The sequence below is a fragment of the Necator americanus genome, chromosome V, assembly GCF_031761385.1.
Source record: "Necator americanus strain Aroian chromosome V, whole genome shotgun sequence".
NCBI lineage: Eukaryota > Metazoa > Nematoda > Chromadorea > Rhabditida > Ancylostomatidae > Necator > Necator americanus.
The window spans coordinates 32941839-32959842 of record NC_087375.1 but is presented as its reverse complement, the minus strand read 5'-3'; the positions used below and the strand labels follow the sequence as shown (position 1 = coordinate 32959842).

Below are 18004 nucleotides of genomic sequence, written 5' to 3'. Positions count from 1 at the left end.
AGTACGCGGAATACTATCATTTTCAAACGATACCAAAGGATTCTAACCAGCAATGCAGCCGTACGCAATAGCCAAATTGTGCAAATGCACCGTTCACCCTAGAGATCTGGATTCGTCTGAAGAATGTCTCTTCTGTAATCGAACTGTACCCCAGCCACACTCAGGGCACAAAAAAGTTGTTCCTCGAGCAAAAAGGCAGTTCTCGGATGTCATATGCGGATCGCGAAAAGGATCCTTTTTTCATTTTCGATTCTTTTGTTATCGAAACTACTACATGGTATGAATTAGCTATTCATTTTCAGCAAACTTTTTTGAAGAGTTTGATGAAGTTAAAACATTAGTAGTCTCAGGTCTATCTTCCTTTTTTCTCTAAGCAGCTTCAGCCTTAGTGTCATAGATCCTCTAACATTAACTCTCAGGTTTCAGGGCCTCGTTTGACTCAGTTATTCAGTTTCAGTGATGAACTGTCGACTGACGAACTGGATCGAATTTTCTCAGACGGAGAAACCCATTTGTCACTCAGGAAGCGCTTTTGTTTGTTTGTTTTTTGAAGGTTTTCGCGCTCAAAAGTACTGTTCTTGGCGGGATAACTGCAACTATTCCTACGGGCAATCACTCTTTTTAGGAAGAAAAATTAACTACCTACACAATCAACAGATGATGTTATAATGGTCAGTCATTTTTATCATCCGTCCGTCAACTCGTTTTCGTTCATTCTGTTTTTTTTTTCGTTTCTTTTTCGACTTATTTTTCTCATGTTCTACAGTGTGTTTCAGTTATTTCAGCGCTTTTTTTTTAGTTTTTATTTAAAATTGTTTCTACCAGGGAACTATACAAAATGTTATCGTCTATCTATTTCCGATATTAATGACGGTTACCGAAGACTACAGCTTTTTAAATAATGCTTAAACAATTGAGAATGCCGGAAATGTCGTGATCGCTCTTTTAACTCATTGATATTCATTTTATTCGCTTAGTCAGGAATTGACACTGGAAGCTGAACTAGCAGCAGTTAGAAATGTTGCCATTTTTGAGTGAAGAATGTCTAGAAACCCATTTCACAGCATGTGTGAATTGTTTTCAACGTCTTCAATTCCGTTTTGTCCCCTATTTTCTGTCTTTCATCAACTACATGGGTCTTTTGCGATCTACATTATCTTCTTAGTTGAAATGAAGAATCCGCTGAAAATCCTTCGTTTGACGCACATAGGCAATAAATCTGCTTAAATAGCTAGCTTAGCAGCGCGTTATTAAATCTAGTGAGCTTCTGGTGAGGAAGAAACCGCTTCTCGTGACTAAGCTGAACTCATCTCCCTTTCCCCACGCAATGTGGCTTCGTTCCATTCACAGAATGTTTGTTAGCTCAGCTGCTCTGCTGCGTTTATGACATCAATGTCGAAAAGGAAGAGTGTGAGTGCTGAGTGAGAGAGAGGGTAAGATAGCGGTCACATGTTTAAAAGATCACTATGATCCATAAAATACGTCAGAGCAACGTCCAGACGTGTTCCGAGAATGCTTGAGGATTACAGTTACTGTCAATGATGAATCGTTTTTGTTTTCTTTTTACGTTCTGCTACTTCCTGATAGTGTCTGAAACCGATATTAGGGATGTTAGGGTCTCTGTGACCAAATATAGAATTCCAGGTATAGATAACAACTGTAATCGTGGCCCCGCTCAATTCCCCCTCATCGTCCGGAAAAATGGCCCAGACACTGCATCACTTTCTATGAGGTACATTCGAAAGCACCACCGTTCTACATGCTCCGGTTGCCTAACCAGCCTGTTCAATGCTTTTGAATGAATAAACTGCTAAGGAGCCCTCATTGATTTTCGACCGCTCTCATAAATGCAGAGCGTGCACGAGGGTGGCGTGTTGCAACTGACATCGTAGCGAAAAACGGCGTCTTTCACGCTCTTCTTTTCTGTACAACGATTAGGTGAAAGTGAGCGGAACCGCGATGCTTTCTGTCCACAGCTCGAACTTTGGATTTCTCATGTGCTTTCGCAGCATCTCAAAATCGTGATACGATGGATCCAATTGTTTACATTTAGTGGAGATCATATGCTCCGGAAAATGTGTAAAACTAAATGGAAAAGAAGACTGAAAATAAAATGTGTGTATATGAAAGAAGTGGGCAAAGTGCAGCAAAGATCGAATTTCAATGACGTAATAAAATGTGTAAACAATTAGAACGAATAGGCAGTTAGCGAACTATGATCACAATTATGATCGCAATCAAATTACATCATAAAGAATGTATTTAATACAGCATACTGTATTGCTCGCTTGGATACAGTGCTGATTCAGTTTAATGGCAAATCAACGACGGAAACGAACATTTGAACGTGCGCCACATCACGTACGAAAGTAGCGCTTCAAAAGGAAATTCTACTTCCTACGGTATATAGTTCCTTCTTCTTCCACTTCTTCTATTTTAGACATTAATATAGTGATATCTCCTCTATGTTTTGTAAAGTTTGAAAACATTCGGAAAAATCAGTCTTACAATAATTTCTCATGATGTTTGACTCAGATTTCAAGGTAAAGAGGTTCCATGGAGGAAAAAAGCAATCATTTGAACCATTTTGTATTCTATATATCTATCCGGGCTACCTACAGTGCCTTGGATCACGCTGGAGTCGAATTTAAGCAACAGCCAAGATTGTAAACAAATTTATTAGCGGAGCGATAGCACCACGCGGATATCCGCTAACATCACGGCAACGCGGCTACTAAGGCTCTGACGAAGGCGACAACGCCGAAACGTTAGCCGTAATAAATTTGTTTACAATCTTGGCTGTTGCTTAAATTCGACTATCAACAAGTTGCAATCTCTATGCCAAGATTCAAGGAAAGTCGAACTTTCGCACGCTGGAGTGTTCAGTAGTCTTCCAGAGGAGTTTTCGGTTATGCCCAAATCTGCCGTAATGTCAAGAAAGTTTGACTGTATCAGTACTTTAGAATAGAATAAACTCTAGAAAATATATAGTCATACGGTAACTCAACATATAACTCTCATCCTAGAATTAAATTTTGTACTAGGTCCCTATCTGTCCCGTTAAATGACAGAATTGTATGCAGCCGATTTCATCGCATTTCATACGTACACGTTGCGTCAAAACATTTTTGATTTGTCAGCCGGCATATATGAATAGACATACTGAAAACGCCTGAAATATTCGTTTCATTTGAAAAGCAAAGCAATTCGTCATATTGTACGACAATTGCAAAAGCTCAAAATTGACAACACGTGCACCGTGGACGTCAATTCCCCTGTGAAGTGCTATCGATCAGATAACAAACAAATAATATGATGTTGTTCTATCATATAAGAAAAAACTTCCCGCTTAGAATTATAGGTCAAATCTTTCGTACTTTTGAGTTATTAGAGTAGTTTTGCTAGCAGAATCTACACGGTGATTCTGATGGCAAAACTACTGATGATTCCACGTCTTTTCGTTTCATTATTAGATAGCCGAGTGGCCTCCGATTCAAAACCCAAGGATTTAGTTTTTGTGGATCGTGGTGGTCGCAAAGATATACGTTTTCTTCTACAGTCGGGTCAAAACGACGTGAACTTGCGTAAACGGCTGCCCTCGAAGCGGTGCGGTAGAGCGTAGCGGATATTATCGAAGTGGGACCCTTGCTAGCATTACTGATCGCTTCAGTTGGTTCACGGTCCCACCTCCATCCTAACCACTGCGTCCCACCGCAGAACTTCAAGAGCAGCGCTTACGCAACAGCATCAAGCTTCAGGTCGTTTTGACCCGACCACGAGATGTTTCTACCTGGCCCACACTCGCACCCTCAGCTGAAATGCCTCAACCGAGCGCATGTCTCAGTCGTTCGGGCAAACATAGGTGCTGGCGTCGAGAAAAAGGAGTCGTATTTTTCTTCCCCATGTATTCTATGGTATACTTCAGAGACGTTGCTGGTATTTCACTTCTAAAGCATGACAGCGACCTACCGTTGGATTTCTGGTTAGTTTTTGCATGGAGCGAGGATCGGACACTAAAGAGGTAACAATTTAAAGGATAAATTGTCTGGCGTTAATCCTCTTAGGATGCGCCGCCACGTTCACATCAATTCAGAATTCTTTGAGGTTTATGAACGTGTAACTGGCCTCTACAATGACTTACGGGGCTAGCCGATGTGTCAAGTCAGTGTTTTTATCCTCCCAGACAAGTCTGGTACCAATTTATCGACCCCGGAGGCTGAATGGCTTGGTGAGCACTAGGGCGGATTCGAACCTCCGATCGATCATGAAGACAGCGGAGCCTTTAACCACAACGAATGCGCCACACCCGCCCAAGTAACAATTTAACGCATTCTTTTCTTTAATATTTCGAAAGTTGACAACATTGCATCAAAAACGAGTTACTTTCACCATTTAAGTGTTTGGTACTACTGAAAATCACACCGACGTTGCATTTACTTCCTTTGCATAGAAATTCCAAACACTTGTGCTATTTTCACTATTATGAGCTCTACTAAAGTGCGTAATTGTAATACGTTAAGCTGAATGCTTTTATTCTTCGTGCACAATACAAATGGTGTTTGGTGTCATGATTTCTTGACAACTCTCTATTAAATGTCTTTTCTCACTCTTTTTTCATTCGGAAACACTTAAAATTTATTGATACATAATTAACTTGACATTAATGCATTAATGGATCGTATTTGCGTAATTAAAGATGGCAATTTCAAAGAAAATCAAATGTTGCATAATTATAGTCGGATACGTGACGACCTTTTGAAAATAGCCAGCCTTGCACTCAGCTCACAAAAATATCCCAGATCCAAGAGCAAGAAAAGGTGGAGATAAATCCAGTGACATTTTCTTTTTTTTCCTTCTTGTGGTGATATTTCGTTTCAGTGCAGGTTTACGGTACTTGTTTGGTGGATTAAATTGCAGAATTAGTTCGTAGCTCATCAAAACATGCAAATAGAATGGTCTGTGGAGTTTTACATTAAAACTATCTTGAGTTAGCTGTTTTATTGAATAGAATGTTTTCTTTTTTCATAGTTGACAGTCGACGATGTTGTTGATGTTACCTTTAGCAGGAATTCTGGTCAATCACCTCTGCGAAATTTACGTACTTATTGTTTTTTGTTACTATTAATCATTTGTTTTAGATAAAACAGTACACAAGGCTACAGTATTTAAGCTTATCCTGATATTTTTCTTTTATATTGAGTTGTTCAAAAAGGTATATCAGTATTTTTCGGAATTGTTATTCGTAGCATTTTTTCTAGCCAAATGAGGTGTGGAATAACGTAAAGTGGCGCAGTTTCGATGGAGCTATGATTCATGATTTTCGATAAGAGATTCTTATCAGAAAGAAGAGAAATGAACTGAAAAATGAGGGCTAGCCTGCGGAAACCTAGCCAACCGTACAGAAAAGGTAATTGTAAATGCATGTCGCGTGCAAATGCAGTCCCTCTCACGAATGTTGGCGGTGCTCATCGATGGCCAGATGGCCTATAGAGCCCTAGGTCAGGATCGGCATTGTTGGCGGGCTGAATTACTAAGGACGTCGGTGACAGCTGTGAAAAGCTATTACGTTCCGAATGCACGTGCACAAAGTGTTTTTATTCTAGCATTTCATACTTTGAGCAGAAGAAAAAAGTTATTGAGAAAAATTTATCGTTTCTTTAATTATACCTTTACTTGTTATTCATCCTCGACTCTTTATTCGCTTATTTAATCACAAACACTTCTCCTTTATCTTAATGTTCGAGGAAGAATTCTTCCCATAAATTCGAGGAAGAATTCTTCCCATAAATCATACCAATCGGAAATATTCGATATGCTCCTTTATTTTAATATTCGACGAAGAATTCTTCCCATAAATAATACCAGTTGGAAAGATTCGATATGAATTTTCGACACCCCGAATGGAAAGCGATACTTCCGCCGGACGTGTTCGAAAATGTACTGTAGTTTATTTTGCCTACTGAGTGACCTAAAAACGGGCAAATACTCAAAAATTACTGCTAAATTTCATCAACAGATTTATTCGTTGCGATCGATCAGAAATTAGTGTTCCGTGTCAATACGTTAATTCATTAATTGGTGCTGGTGATTTAGGCTTGCCTAAGCCATCATCGGCTGTAATCCACATTTTAATGGCAGTTAAAAATTATCAAGTGACCTAAGTACATTCAGAATCGAATAAGTAGATCGAATACGTATGTGCACGGGAATGAAACTGAAAGGAAAATAATAATGTTATAATTTGTTTACTTTAGGAAGAAAACAGCAAATAATCTATGCGCAGAACAAAAAGGCGATAACAAAACTAGTGACGCATCATCAGCCAACGCCTTACGAGTTATTGATTTGTTTTCCTGTACAATAACACTTCTGTACTGAAGCGCCAGGCTGAAGTATGAGAGTTTTTGGCTTGAAAGAAAGAACTGCATGGGATTAAAAGTTATTTCTACTAAAAAAGGAAATCAGACAGCATGATCTTCGTTTATTTCCGTAAAATCCGTAGATTTTGATAGCTAGAGTTACGATTTCCAAAATTCAAGGATTAGTACTCAAAATCCTGGGTTGCTTTATTTAACAGTACTGAAGGAAATCTTTAAGAGCTCTTACAGTTTCGAATCGGCCACAAGGAAAAGAGAAGGCACTTACATCTCATGGGATCTACAGGAAAGAAAACCAATAAAAAAATAATACCATTTTGGCGAAAGTACGCATTGAATCCGTTCCTTTCACAGGCGAGGATTCGTAGATGAGAACGGAAACTTCTAGGGAAGATTTTTATAGGTGTTCTGGATTGTTTGTGTGTATATCTGAAGCAAACGTCGACGAAGAGCTTCACAAGTGCTTCTAGGAGACAGAAAGCAATCGTGACCATTCAGCAAATACTGACCCAATGCTAATCATTCGATGACGAATCGTATTATTCAAATCTGTCGGCTAAGCATTTTGAGTTACGCGTGAGTTTGTCGTAGTATTCCCTTGTGGTACTTCGAATATTGCTCTGATTTATGCTGTTAGGGTCTCTATAGTTGTTTTTTTTTACAGAGAAAGTCTTTCAGGGGTTTGGTTTCTCCATTTTCTTTCCTTTCTCTCTTTTCATCTGTTTGATTTTGCTAACTTCTAATCTTTCATCATCTCATCGTCAGCGATAAGTTGAAGATCAGTGAAAGATTAGAAGAGGTTCTATTGTTGTTGGTTCTATTGTTTCAATTTCGCACCGCGTTTCTATTCTGTCGTTGATATTTAAAGGTCTCACGAAGAACTGGTGGTCATTTTTTTCTGTAAAATTCTAGTAAGACTTCACCGAACATCACCGCCTATCCCTGTTATGAAGTATAAACTGGAATTTTTCTTTTCCTTTTATAGAATTAGACCTTATAGAATTAGGAATTTGAAAAAATTAATTAGAGAGACCAATTAGTCGATATACAAACTTCGTTGTGGTTCCACTAAGATATCCTGGTGTGAAGGTGTGGGATAACGTGTAGTTGGAGGTGTAAGGGGTGGGCACTTAGCCGCGCTCTTATTTCTGGAAGTAATTTCTTTTTTCGGGTCCCTAAGACGTAGTCATCAGTCTTGAAGGATCTATGACATGTAAGATAAACTTACTAAGAGAAAGAAGAAAGATGGATCGTTCAGAAATAAGAGCGCGGTTGAGTCCCCCTCCACAACTACATTTTCCCTAAAATGTTCTTACTACAAAAGTTTAAAAATTGAATGTAATCACTGTAAGTACCGGTACTGAAGTGTTGATGTCTTCGTTCTCGAGAAATTAGAGAACCACTTTTAGATCCATTACTGTTTACATCATGTCTGAGATCGCGAGAGTTTCCAAAACTCGCTGTATTGTTGGTAATTTCCTTTTCTTTTTCTTTTTTTTTTTTCGCTTTTAACCCTGAAATAGATATATCCTATGCGTTGGAGTTTTTTTTTTCTTTGAAAAAAGACATTTGTGCATTTATTACGCTTCCAGAATACAGTCATTTGCTTGCTTGTTTTTTTTTTGTGGGAGAAAAGAAAGGAAATTAAATGAATCTTCACGTCGTGTGTCAGTCTTCCGTCGGTCGTTCTAACAGTGTAAAACAATACTTTATTTACGTATCGATTCATCTTTTATTTTCTATTTATTTTCTTATCTATTTTTTTGTTTATCTTTTATTTATCTATTCATTACTAAAATTCTATTCATCTTTGAATGAAGTAGTTCCAGAGACGCTTTTACGCTGATATCTACATTCGCGTCAAACACTGCGAATTTTTTGCATATCGATCCTGGTCCCAACTTTCTGGATTACGTAAAATATTCCGAAAATAGGGGAAAGTAATCCGTGAGGATTTTTGCCGCGATGATCACCGACAGCTGTGGTCATGCGACGACCACACATGTGGCGCTAAGCGGATTTTTGGTGCTGATCTTCGCTTCAGCGACCCGTCCACCTACATCTGCGTCAATGTATGCGTCCGATCTGGGTTGACCGATTATTTACGCACATTTCTAAAAATAATATTTTATTTTTTTAATCCGTTCACGCATAATTCAAGAAAACTTGTTCAATTGATTCTGATGGTGAGAAATTTGGTGGTAGTCCCAAGCTATCGGGAAATTGCAGCTTCAGCCAGAAGTTATGTTGGACATTTCGTTAACACTACCAAATGAAAAATTTGTTTGTACTATAGCTTGTTCCAGAAAAAAAAGTGTGTGGTTTTGTGTGGACAAATTGTTATTTAGAACGCTATACGAAGACTAATGTTGTAGTACGTTCGAAAGTACATATGCAGAACTACGGGGAAAAAAAAAACATTTTATTCGAGCCAGGAACAAGATGGCACAACTCCTAAACGATGTGCAACTGCCTCGACAGCAATGACTTTCACTATAAAAACTTTGATGACGTATCATCGGAGCAGCTATACGATTCCCCGAATTGTCGTTTTTTTTTCAAAGCGAGAAATGTCAGCTTCGAACAAAACTCTTATAGTTACCTAACCGAAGACTAATCGATAATCTGTTATTGTAATCAGAAAAACGCTGTACACTTTAAAAATTGTTTTTATAAACTTCTATGTTCGCCTGCATACTTTTCATTTTCTCGATTTCTACAGTAATATTAATTGCAGCAAACCCTTTTTATGATGTTTTTCTTGTCCCGCAAAGTATCCCCAATTTCCATAAGGGATTTGAGTTGTAGATTTACGCTCGATTCTTGACTCGATTATTAAGGTTTAAAGATAGAAGCCCTTAAACATACAGTACAAATGTTGTCAAGTTTGGAAAATTTATTTATCGTTGTAAACAACTCCAGTGAATACGTCTGTTTGAACTCGAAGCCTGGTCTGCGCGACTAGTCACGTCTCGGATGTCTTGGATAATTCCAATTTTTCAGTTTTTTTTAAATGAGGACTATATCGAGAACCAGAGATATAATACATCTGAAATTGGAGTTCTTTGATTATCTACATTAGTATTTAGCCTGTATTTCATGATATCTGTAGAGAGTCGCCTGACTGTTGAAGAAATTTTGCTTTTTGAAGAATTTTTAGAACACCGAATGAAGCACTACGGATCGATAATAGGTGAGTCCATAGTCACAACGGGTTGAAAGTATCAAAACAAACAAGACTCCAATCCATTTACCTTCGGAATCTTCTCGCCACACTTCTTCGAACGTCTAAGATATTTGCATTACGGCTGCGAATGAGTGAACTCTTCCGTAGCTGTCGGGTAAATATCTCCCGAAGGTGGACCACAACTGACTTCCTCACTCAAAAAAAAAAATGAATATACTTCAACGGTCGTGCATCCCTTTTTCCTGATGTGATTGATGGTTTTCGTCACACCACTATTCCCTTCCCGCGTGATCCCCTGTCGGGTAATGATCACTAGCCTTTGCCCTCATATCTGTGGAAAAATACAAAGGTCAGTGATAATAAGTAAGAAAAAGGAGTACAATGCAATAAAACAAGTAAGTCAAAGTATAAACAGAAATAGTCTATGCCCGTTTGAGCACGGATTTGTGTTCTGGAGATTTCTGTCAAGATTTCTTTATGCATTGCAGAAGAAACCTCGCTATTTGATCGGTTTCCTTCAGCTTTAGCCAAGATTGAAATTTTCTTTATAAACTAGCAGTTAAGCAGTTTCGGCGTTACCGCCTTCGTTAGAGCCTTTAAAACTAAGAGCCATAAGTGACTTATCCTCTAAAGCGCCTCATCACCCTATAGAAAGCATACAGACGATAAGGAAACTCAAAGGACAACACATCGGCTAGCGCTTATCTTCTTCGCTATGATTGTTGGCGTACCTACAATCTATTTAAATAAGAAAATCAAAATTATTAAAATAGAAGGAAAAGAATGAGAAGAGAAAAAGAAGAAGAGGAATGAAAAAGAATTAAATCATGGTTGCCAAGAATTGTGTATAAATATGGTGGCAGCTTATTGTTTTCTTCGTAACGCTTATCCGGATCCCCTCTCTCACTCCTACCAACAGCGCAAAAACAGCTGTGATACCAACGAAAGCTGATTTTTCCTTCTAACCATCAATCACTGGTGCTCGGTGCTGCCTTACTAACTTTGCCATTTGCGCGATTAGAAGCATAAAAGCAATTTAAGGGGTTAATTTCACATTACCGTTTCCAGTGTGTTATCAAATGAAAGTATCCGAGAAATGCATAGGGAAGCACATTCTTTTCGTCATGTGAGTACGTGCATTCGTTCTTTCTTCGGCCCCCGTTGCCATAACCGTAGAAGCTGTGCAAACAATCACGCGGGGAGACCAACCAGATAAGCAAAATTCACGCCCTAGAACTTCATAAGCACATGACATTCGCCCTGTTGATTTGATACGACAAACATCAGAGTTCGTCGTGTCCACCAGGCGAGTTACCGTCTTCCACACACACTTTATGAGACAGATGGACTGGATAATATCGATGCGGCTGGTCGTTCCCAAACAACCGCACACACACATCCACACCCGCCACCTGGCGAAAGGTCACGGACACAATCCCGTCGTCGCCTGATCGCATCGTAGCGCGAGCGGCGGACGGTCGTTTTACGCCGAGCTCGAAAAAGCGGTTAATGGGCTCATACACCATTCTTAAGCCCCTGAAAAACGATCGGACGATTCCGCTCTTACTGCAATCGAGTTTCTATTCGATTAACGTTCTCGACCTGTTTCTTTCCATTATGTCATCGATAAATACGAAGAAGTAGTTCGTTCATGAGAACTATTCTTATCTGCGCAGTAATGTAAATACATATTTTGTGGATACATCATAATATGGGAAATGGTAATAATATGATCCATCATACAACTTTTTTCATTCCGAAAATTGAACGAGTTTATGGGCAATCAATTAAATGCATGAAATCCGCGTTCCCCCGTGTCCATACGTGGGCAGGAATTATACAGAAATGCTCGCACATATTATTTGATGACTGGATGGGGATTCAATGCGAAGCATAGCTGACGCAAAAAAAGAAAATTACCATTTTAGGCCAGCTATTGCCGGGAATATAAAGCTATTTTGGGCTTACCACACTCTATTCTTCTACTTTAGAAAAAAAGTTACCTGGACCCCTTGAAAAAGAAATCGCAAATTTAAAGAAATTCAAAGTAATATGATCGTAATGAAAGCCGACTCCAATGAGATGCTCGCTTTCGTGTGATTTTGTGATTAGTGATCGGAAATTTTCTCCAAAAGCTTCAGCTCCATAGTAGAGGAAGGGAAATTTGTTTGAATTTCCCTGTAAAGATTTCAGTTTCTAAATAACTTCATTTCTTGATTCATCGTCCAATGGATGGAAAAAAAAGAATTCTTCGCAGTTCCGCTTTTTGCTACTTCACACCTTTCACCTCGTCTTTGGTTGAAAAGACGGGAGTGTTTTTTTTTTTGCAAATCGGTAAAAATCAATTGATTGGCCGTTGACTTGATAAGCGTGACTTTTGTGATTTTTAAAGTTTCGCAGTAGCGTTTTTTTTTTGTTAGAGTTGATACGATAACGTAATTGAACAATTTATTGTGTTCCCTACTACTAATTGGATTTCATTCCTTCCTTTCATTTTATTAACAAACTATCACTTATAAATTTGTAGCCAAAAGTTTCACGGGTTCAGTAGGGAACCATATTTTCTTCTGGAATGCGTGTGGGTAAAATTTTTGGGGAATTCTGATTTTTTTACTTCTCAACTTCAGTGTCCACTGTGAAAGTATTTTGAATGTGAAGTCATTTGAAAAATCCTAATATTCTCTAATTTTATAATTTTAGCAATTATGATTTTCTTATTTCGTATGAAAACGCATTCCAAAAGAAAATATTGTTCCTTGTTGGACCCGTGAAACTGTTGGCTACAAATTTAAAAATAAATAAATATCTTGTTAATAAATTGAAAGGAAGGAATGAAAACTAACTATTAGTAGAAAAAAAGTAGCAAAAACAATAGTAAATGAACGCACAGTTGTTCTATTATGTTATCATATCATTTCTAATAGAAAAGAAACCATTGTGGAAATTCAAAAATTTTAAAAGTCGCACTTGTCAAGTCAAAGCCCCTTCAATTAATTTTTCCGACTTCTTGCCTTTTTTGCAACAGAGGTTTGAGTTATTGCAGTCTTTAATTTCGCATGTTTTGTAGACTGATTAACGTGAAAGTAAATTACAATAATTGTGACCGACCTCTCCATGAAATTTTCCTTGAGGATAATTTCGAACTACAGTATGAGGATTTTTTTCTGAGCAACAGTTTTCTTCCTGAGCAACAATGTCATGATCCAAGTCTTCCTGGTTGCAGTTAATATATTCCTATCGTCATAAATCTGTTACATATATCATAGAGAAAATCCAGAGTTCTAATATTTAAAAAATCGTAATGACGACGATATATATAATTCATATGTATATTTGATTTCTGACGCAAAGAAAGAAAAATCTGGGATTTTCATGAGGAATATTATTTAATGTGCATGTACATGCACATACATATATCAGCATTATTTAGGTTTTTTAAACTTTGATTGAAATTGTGCATGAAAGGACATATTACAATAAGAAGGCGTTTTTTCGATCGCGATAGAAAATTCTGAAACTGTTGTTTACTTTGAATCAAGCTCAATATTCCAATTTTTTCCGGATTGTGATCTAAAAGAAAGGTTAGCAATGGGGAAATGGATGGATCTGAGTGTTCGTAAGAGTGAAATTCTTCGGACTCCTACCGACAGAATGTAAAGGACTCGAAAGAAAGTAAGAAGTGGGATTAATTCCGCGACGAAATGAATGATAAGAAGATAATAAAATTATTTTCTTAGCTACAATCACTTTTTTTGGAAAAAAAATGAAACAGGTTAAATAAGATAGAATATTTGTGTGTTTCAAGAAGTATGTCCAAACATTGGTAGCGGTTTTTGTTCTTGGTCTCTTTTTCTCTTTTTTTTTCTTTCCTCCCAACGTTTTCATCGCATTCATCTTCGTCGAGAAACTCGGCGTGTCGCGGTGGTGTCGCATCGGTCCCCCATCTAACGTCAAATAGAACGCGCGCGCGCCGCGTTGACTCCATCGTCGTCGACGATCTATTGTGCGTTATCAGCGCAGCACGCCATCTATTCTCTCCATCTTTTGCCGTTATTTTCACATCGCTCCACTCCAATTTTTATTGCTGCCCCCGTACTGACACCTATTGTGCCATACGTGACGAGAAATAGAGGGTTTTTTTCCGGCCTTCTTACCACGATCGTTATCGTTTCACGTGGATATCTTAATTAACAATTTTTGATGAATTCGAACGTCATCGAACACATTTTTGTTTCGCTGGGTAATTAATGATAGTAGTGAATGTAAAAAGCTTGCAGTTACTCATTACAATTAGCCTTCTCCATCCCTCCCTCCCTGCCTCGTTCACTAGCGATGCGAATGTTAATTTAAGCAGAATTAGCTGTGGCATAGATGTCAGCAAGCATAGCGGAAGCTTTTCTCATTTACATACTGTCATTTGCATACGTAGGAATATGTAGGAATATGTAGATGACGTACATGAGACAAGACACATCGTAAAAAGGAGATGAAGGTTTTTTTTTAACCAAAAAAGAAAAGAGTCGGGAATGTTCCGTAGGGGAAGTGAACATTTGAGAAAAAAAAATGTGGTCCATAAGTTCGCTTTCTGTCCTTGAATTTTTTTCTAAGTTGAAAAAAAATAACTTCCGTTAAAATTCAACAAATATGTAGTTATTTGTAGTAATCTTTTTAGAATTTGTGGCATCATGCAGCGCTAGAATTTGTAGCCAAAACTTCGAAAATAGATATTGTTTTCGATTAAAGACTCTAAGTTTTTACATTCTTCTCTTCCTATAATTAATCACCTCCAGTAGTACACACATTACACAAATTGCTTTATGCGAGTTTTGTCGAGTTCCTTTCATTCCCTCGTTTTTTCTTCTGGAAGGACAATTATTTTTGTGTGGAGAACGTACAGTGTCTTTTTTTACTTCGTATTTATTTTTATTTTATACACCTACGCAGATAACGTAATTTTTCGATATTTTTCGCTAGTAATTCGGTTTACAGTGCACTTTTCTCGTTACAGTTACAGTAACAATACCGAAGTAAGGACAGGTCTATATGTATTACGAAATAATCATGAATTTCATGATAGTTTTTTTCTTCAGATTTTTCCCAAAAGGGAAAAAAGTAGAGGTCGAACATCAGAAATTCTAGAAGCGGGTAAAAATCCTTATTTTCACGTAGCTGCAATCAAACTGGCTCCGTCAATTCGTATTTTCCTACATTTTCTCGAATTTTGTAGTTGAAACGAGATTAAACATAGCGTTCTTCAGCCGTGAAATGTCGCTGTGAAATGTCTCAGACAAGCATTGTTTTGTTTCAAACGTTACAAAATATTACAGTTTCTCTCTTGAAGATCGTTCTTTGAAAGTTTCGAAAGAATGAGACATTTTTTTAAGAATCGTTTGGTATTGTGAGTTTGGAAATTACTGTCGAATCGGGACCAACCAATGGTTACTGTAAAAGTTCTAATTTAGCCAGCGATATGCATTAGCTTTCAAGTCTATTATATTTCGTAATGTTCAGCACAGATGAAAGTTGGTAAGATGGTAATTTGCCGTTTCGCGGCGCTCCGCGAATCAAATTCCTGCTGGCCTTCCCGTTTGAAATCCATGAACTGGTGCAGATATATGGATGAAAACTGCTTAAATGAGCAATGCTAGCTCAACTGCATATAAAAAAAAAAGATTAATAAACAAAAACATAAACAATGCCTCAGTTACACACTTACATAGTAGGACAATTCCTTAGTAATTGCCATTGTTGATTCTTCGAGAAAGAAAAAACTACTTATTCTTATTTTGCATAGTGCTTAGTTGGCGGCCAGTGTTTTTGAAATTGCGATATTTTTAAAATATTTTTATATTGCGATATTGCGGCAAAATTTTCATCGTGTGCTGCATTAGAACAGCAGAAACAAAAGACGTTACTAGAATACAAGGTCTTGAATGTCTTTCATTTAATAATTTTTTTCAAATCGCGCTAAAACACGCAATTTCTCGTGATGCGGTTACCAGAGGAGCTGTGAATCCAAAGAGTTAAATAAGCCTAAGCTGGGTTCACACATGGATCTTTGCTGTCGCTGTGGATCTGAGTATCTGATGGATTTTCCAACTGGAGAAATTTGAGAAAAGATAAGGAAAGGCCTGGTACCATTATGCTTTAAAAACGCTATTAGAATTTCGTTGTTTTGGAAATCATTGAGAACGTGCGAAGATGAGACGATACAGCGGGTTCTTTAACGATTCACTCTTTAATGCATTGTGCTTAATGGTTTCCATTTCATCTCTTGGAAGAGAAATGAAATCACATTCGATATTCTTCTGCTACATATATAAGAATTTTAGAATGTTTAATGGAGAAATGTGCAGACCGTTTAAATATTCACCTAACCTCATAGAATATTTTTAGGGAAATAAGTTACGACATCAAAATTCTCTCGGAATTTTATCCTACTGATCGTAGTTTCACTGTATCTATCTCTTTTCGTTCATATTTTATTGTTATTGGTTATCTTTGAAAATTGTTTCATCAACATTTTCAAAGGGGATTTTCCCTAGTACGAACGGGAGTCTTTTGAGGTGAATTTCTCTACGATCCCCCCACTGAAACAAATCAAACAAAACAAACAAAAGGGAAACAACAAACAAACAAATGGGATCTCTACAAATCCTACTAAGCTAATCGTAGATATCCCAGTGGGGATTTGTAATTCTTTTCCGGGACCAAATGGAGGCTTTGTTCCCAAAGGGCATGATTTAATAAAACGTTAAAATATTGCTGCAAAAAGAAATATAAATATTCAAGTAGTTTCTTGCATTTTTTGTGTTCTTTTAAGTACCGTCGTCATCGCCCACCAGAATTCTACACTCTATCCATCATTTTCCTCGTTAGCCCATGGTTTAACTGGGTTTGCATGAAACGTTCAATCCATTTAATACAAGAAAGCTAAGGCGACAATGCCGAAATGTTAGCCGTAATAAAGTTTGTTAACAATCTTGGTTGTTGCTTAAATTCTAAACAAATAGATAATCCTAAAAACATATGCAAACGTTTCTGCAGTTGTCCGAGCTACAATTAAACAGAAAAGTCCCGCAAGTTCCCAAGAATGTTCATATTGTGCATGTTTTTCTCCTTCGAACCGTTATTTTTTTTGAGTTTTTTTCAATTTTTAGGTGTTTTTTTTTCTACCTACGCCATCCATCACCGTATCCGGATATATATATATATATATATATATATATATATATATATATATATATATATATATATATATATATATATGTGCTCGTTGAAACGAGTTCTCAACGTCGACATCAACAACGAACGGGCCGGCCGATCGTTCTCGCCGCCACGATGGCGGCATTACGACGTCGTCAGTTAACGACGTGTACTAATAGACTGTACCAGAGAACGGAATCTACGCAAATCTATTGTAGTAAATCGAGAGATATAATAAATTTAGAGAATGTAAAATCCATTACATCGTGAAAATGGCAATGATTAATGGTAGTTTTTTCTTTTCTTTTTTTTTTCTTTCTTGCCCACCACATTATAGATCGTTCTGGACGATTCTGAAACGAGAAGCAATTCAAAGATATTGCCTTTTTTCCCACTCCACCTAAGAATGGAGTAATTTAAGCGCCCGGCACAGCAAAAAAAAAACGGGGGGAATGTGAGAGGAGTGATTTTTTTTTCACCGAAGTTCTTAACCGAACAAAGAACTGGAAATAGTGCTGTCTTCAAAAGACAGCTAGCAGCTGATAGTGTTACGTTTCATATTACATTACAACATGTTACGATCGCTAAGAACTATACATTTGATAGGTGAAATATGAAATTTTTCTCCAAAAAAAAAAGATCCTTCGATAAACGATTGAAACGCTCTAATAAACCGATAGAATTTCAGTTTCATTGATACATTTTTGAATAATAGGATAATTGTTCCCCTGGAAAAAAGTGCTCTTTCCGAATCTCTGATCTAATTAAATGGAAAATAAGCGAATTTGTTGAGTTCACATTTTTCAAAAATAGGATTTTAAAAGAAATAGCGAATTACTGTAGGGTTATACCCAGCGGTTACTTTTTTTACATTGTTGTTACTCGAAAGTCTTTAAGATTTCACATGGATGATTCTTGTTTGTAGAAAAAGAAATTCACTTAAATGTAGCTATCAGCATCAATACAGTATACCAATGTAATAAAAGACCATCGGAGGAGAAATTATGCGTATACGCACATCATTTGCAGCGATAAACATCGACTATGTGTTTATGCCGAGAGCAGATTCACGTCAGACATATAAGACTCGACTCATAAAAAACTGACCTAACGGATCAGATCACTTACTATTACTTTACTGTCTATCATTCGTATCGAGGGTATCGGATTCGCAAGGATAACTCGATTGTATATACCCGTTTGATTCACCGACACACACTATCTCGAGAACGAG

General features: G+C 37.5%; 2 protein-coding genes across 2 annotated transcripts; both read left to right on the top strand.

Annotated features, from left to right (window-relative positions):
- Positions 1–206: 206 nt before the first annotated feature.
- RB195_015932 (uncharacterized protein) lies at positions 207–4120 on the top strand (the record flags this gene model as incomplete). The annotated part of the gene is made up of 4 exons (XM_064206875.1): positions 207–277; positions 2385–2402; positions 3926–4021; positions 4105–4120. 4 exons carry the CDS (start codon positions 207–209, stop codon positions 4118–4120), a joined length of 201 nt encoding a protein of 66 aa, XP_064062756.1.
- A 12-nt stretch (positions 4121–4132) lies between these two features.
- Positions 4133–6847, top strand: RB195_015931 (uncharacterized protein; the record flags this gene model as incomplete). The annotated part of the gene is made up of 2 exons (XM_064206874.1): positions 4133–4314; positions 6781–6847. The coding sequence occupies 2 exons, from the start codon at positions 4133–4135 to the stop codon at positions 6845–6847; spliced, it is 249 nt and encodes an 82-aa protein (XP_064062755.1).
- Between the last annotated feature and the right edge of the window lie 11157 nt (positions 6848–18004).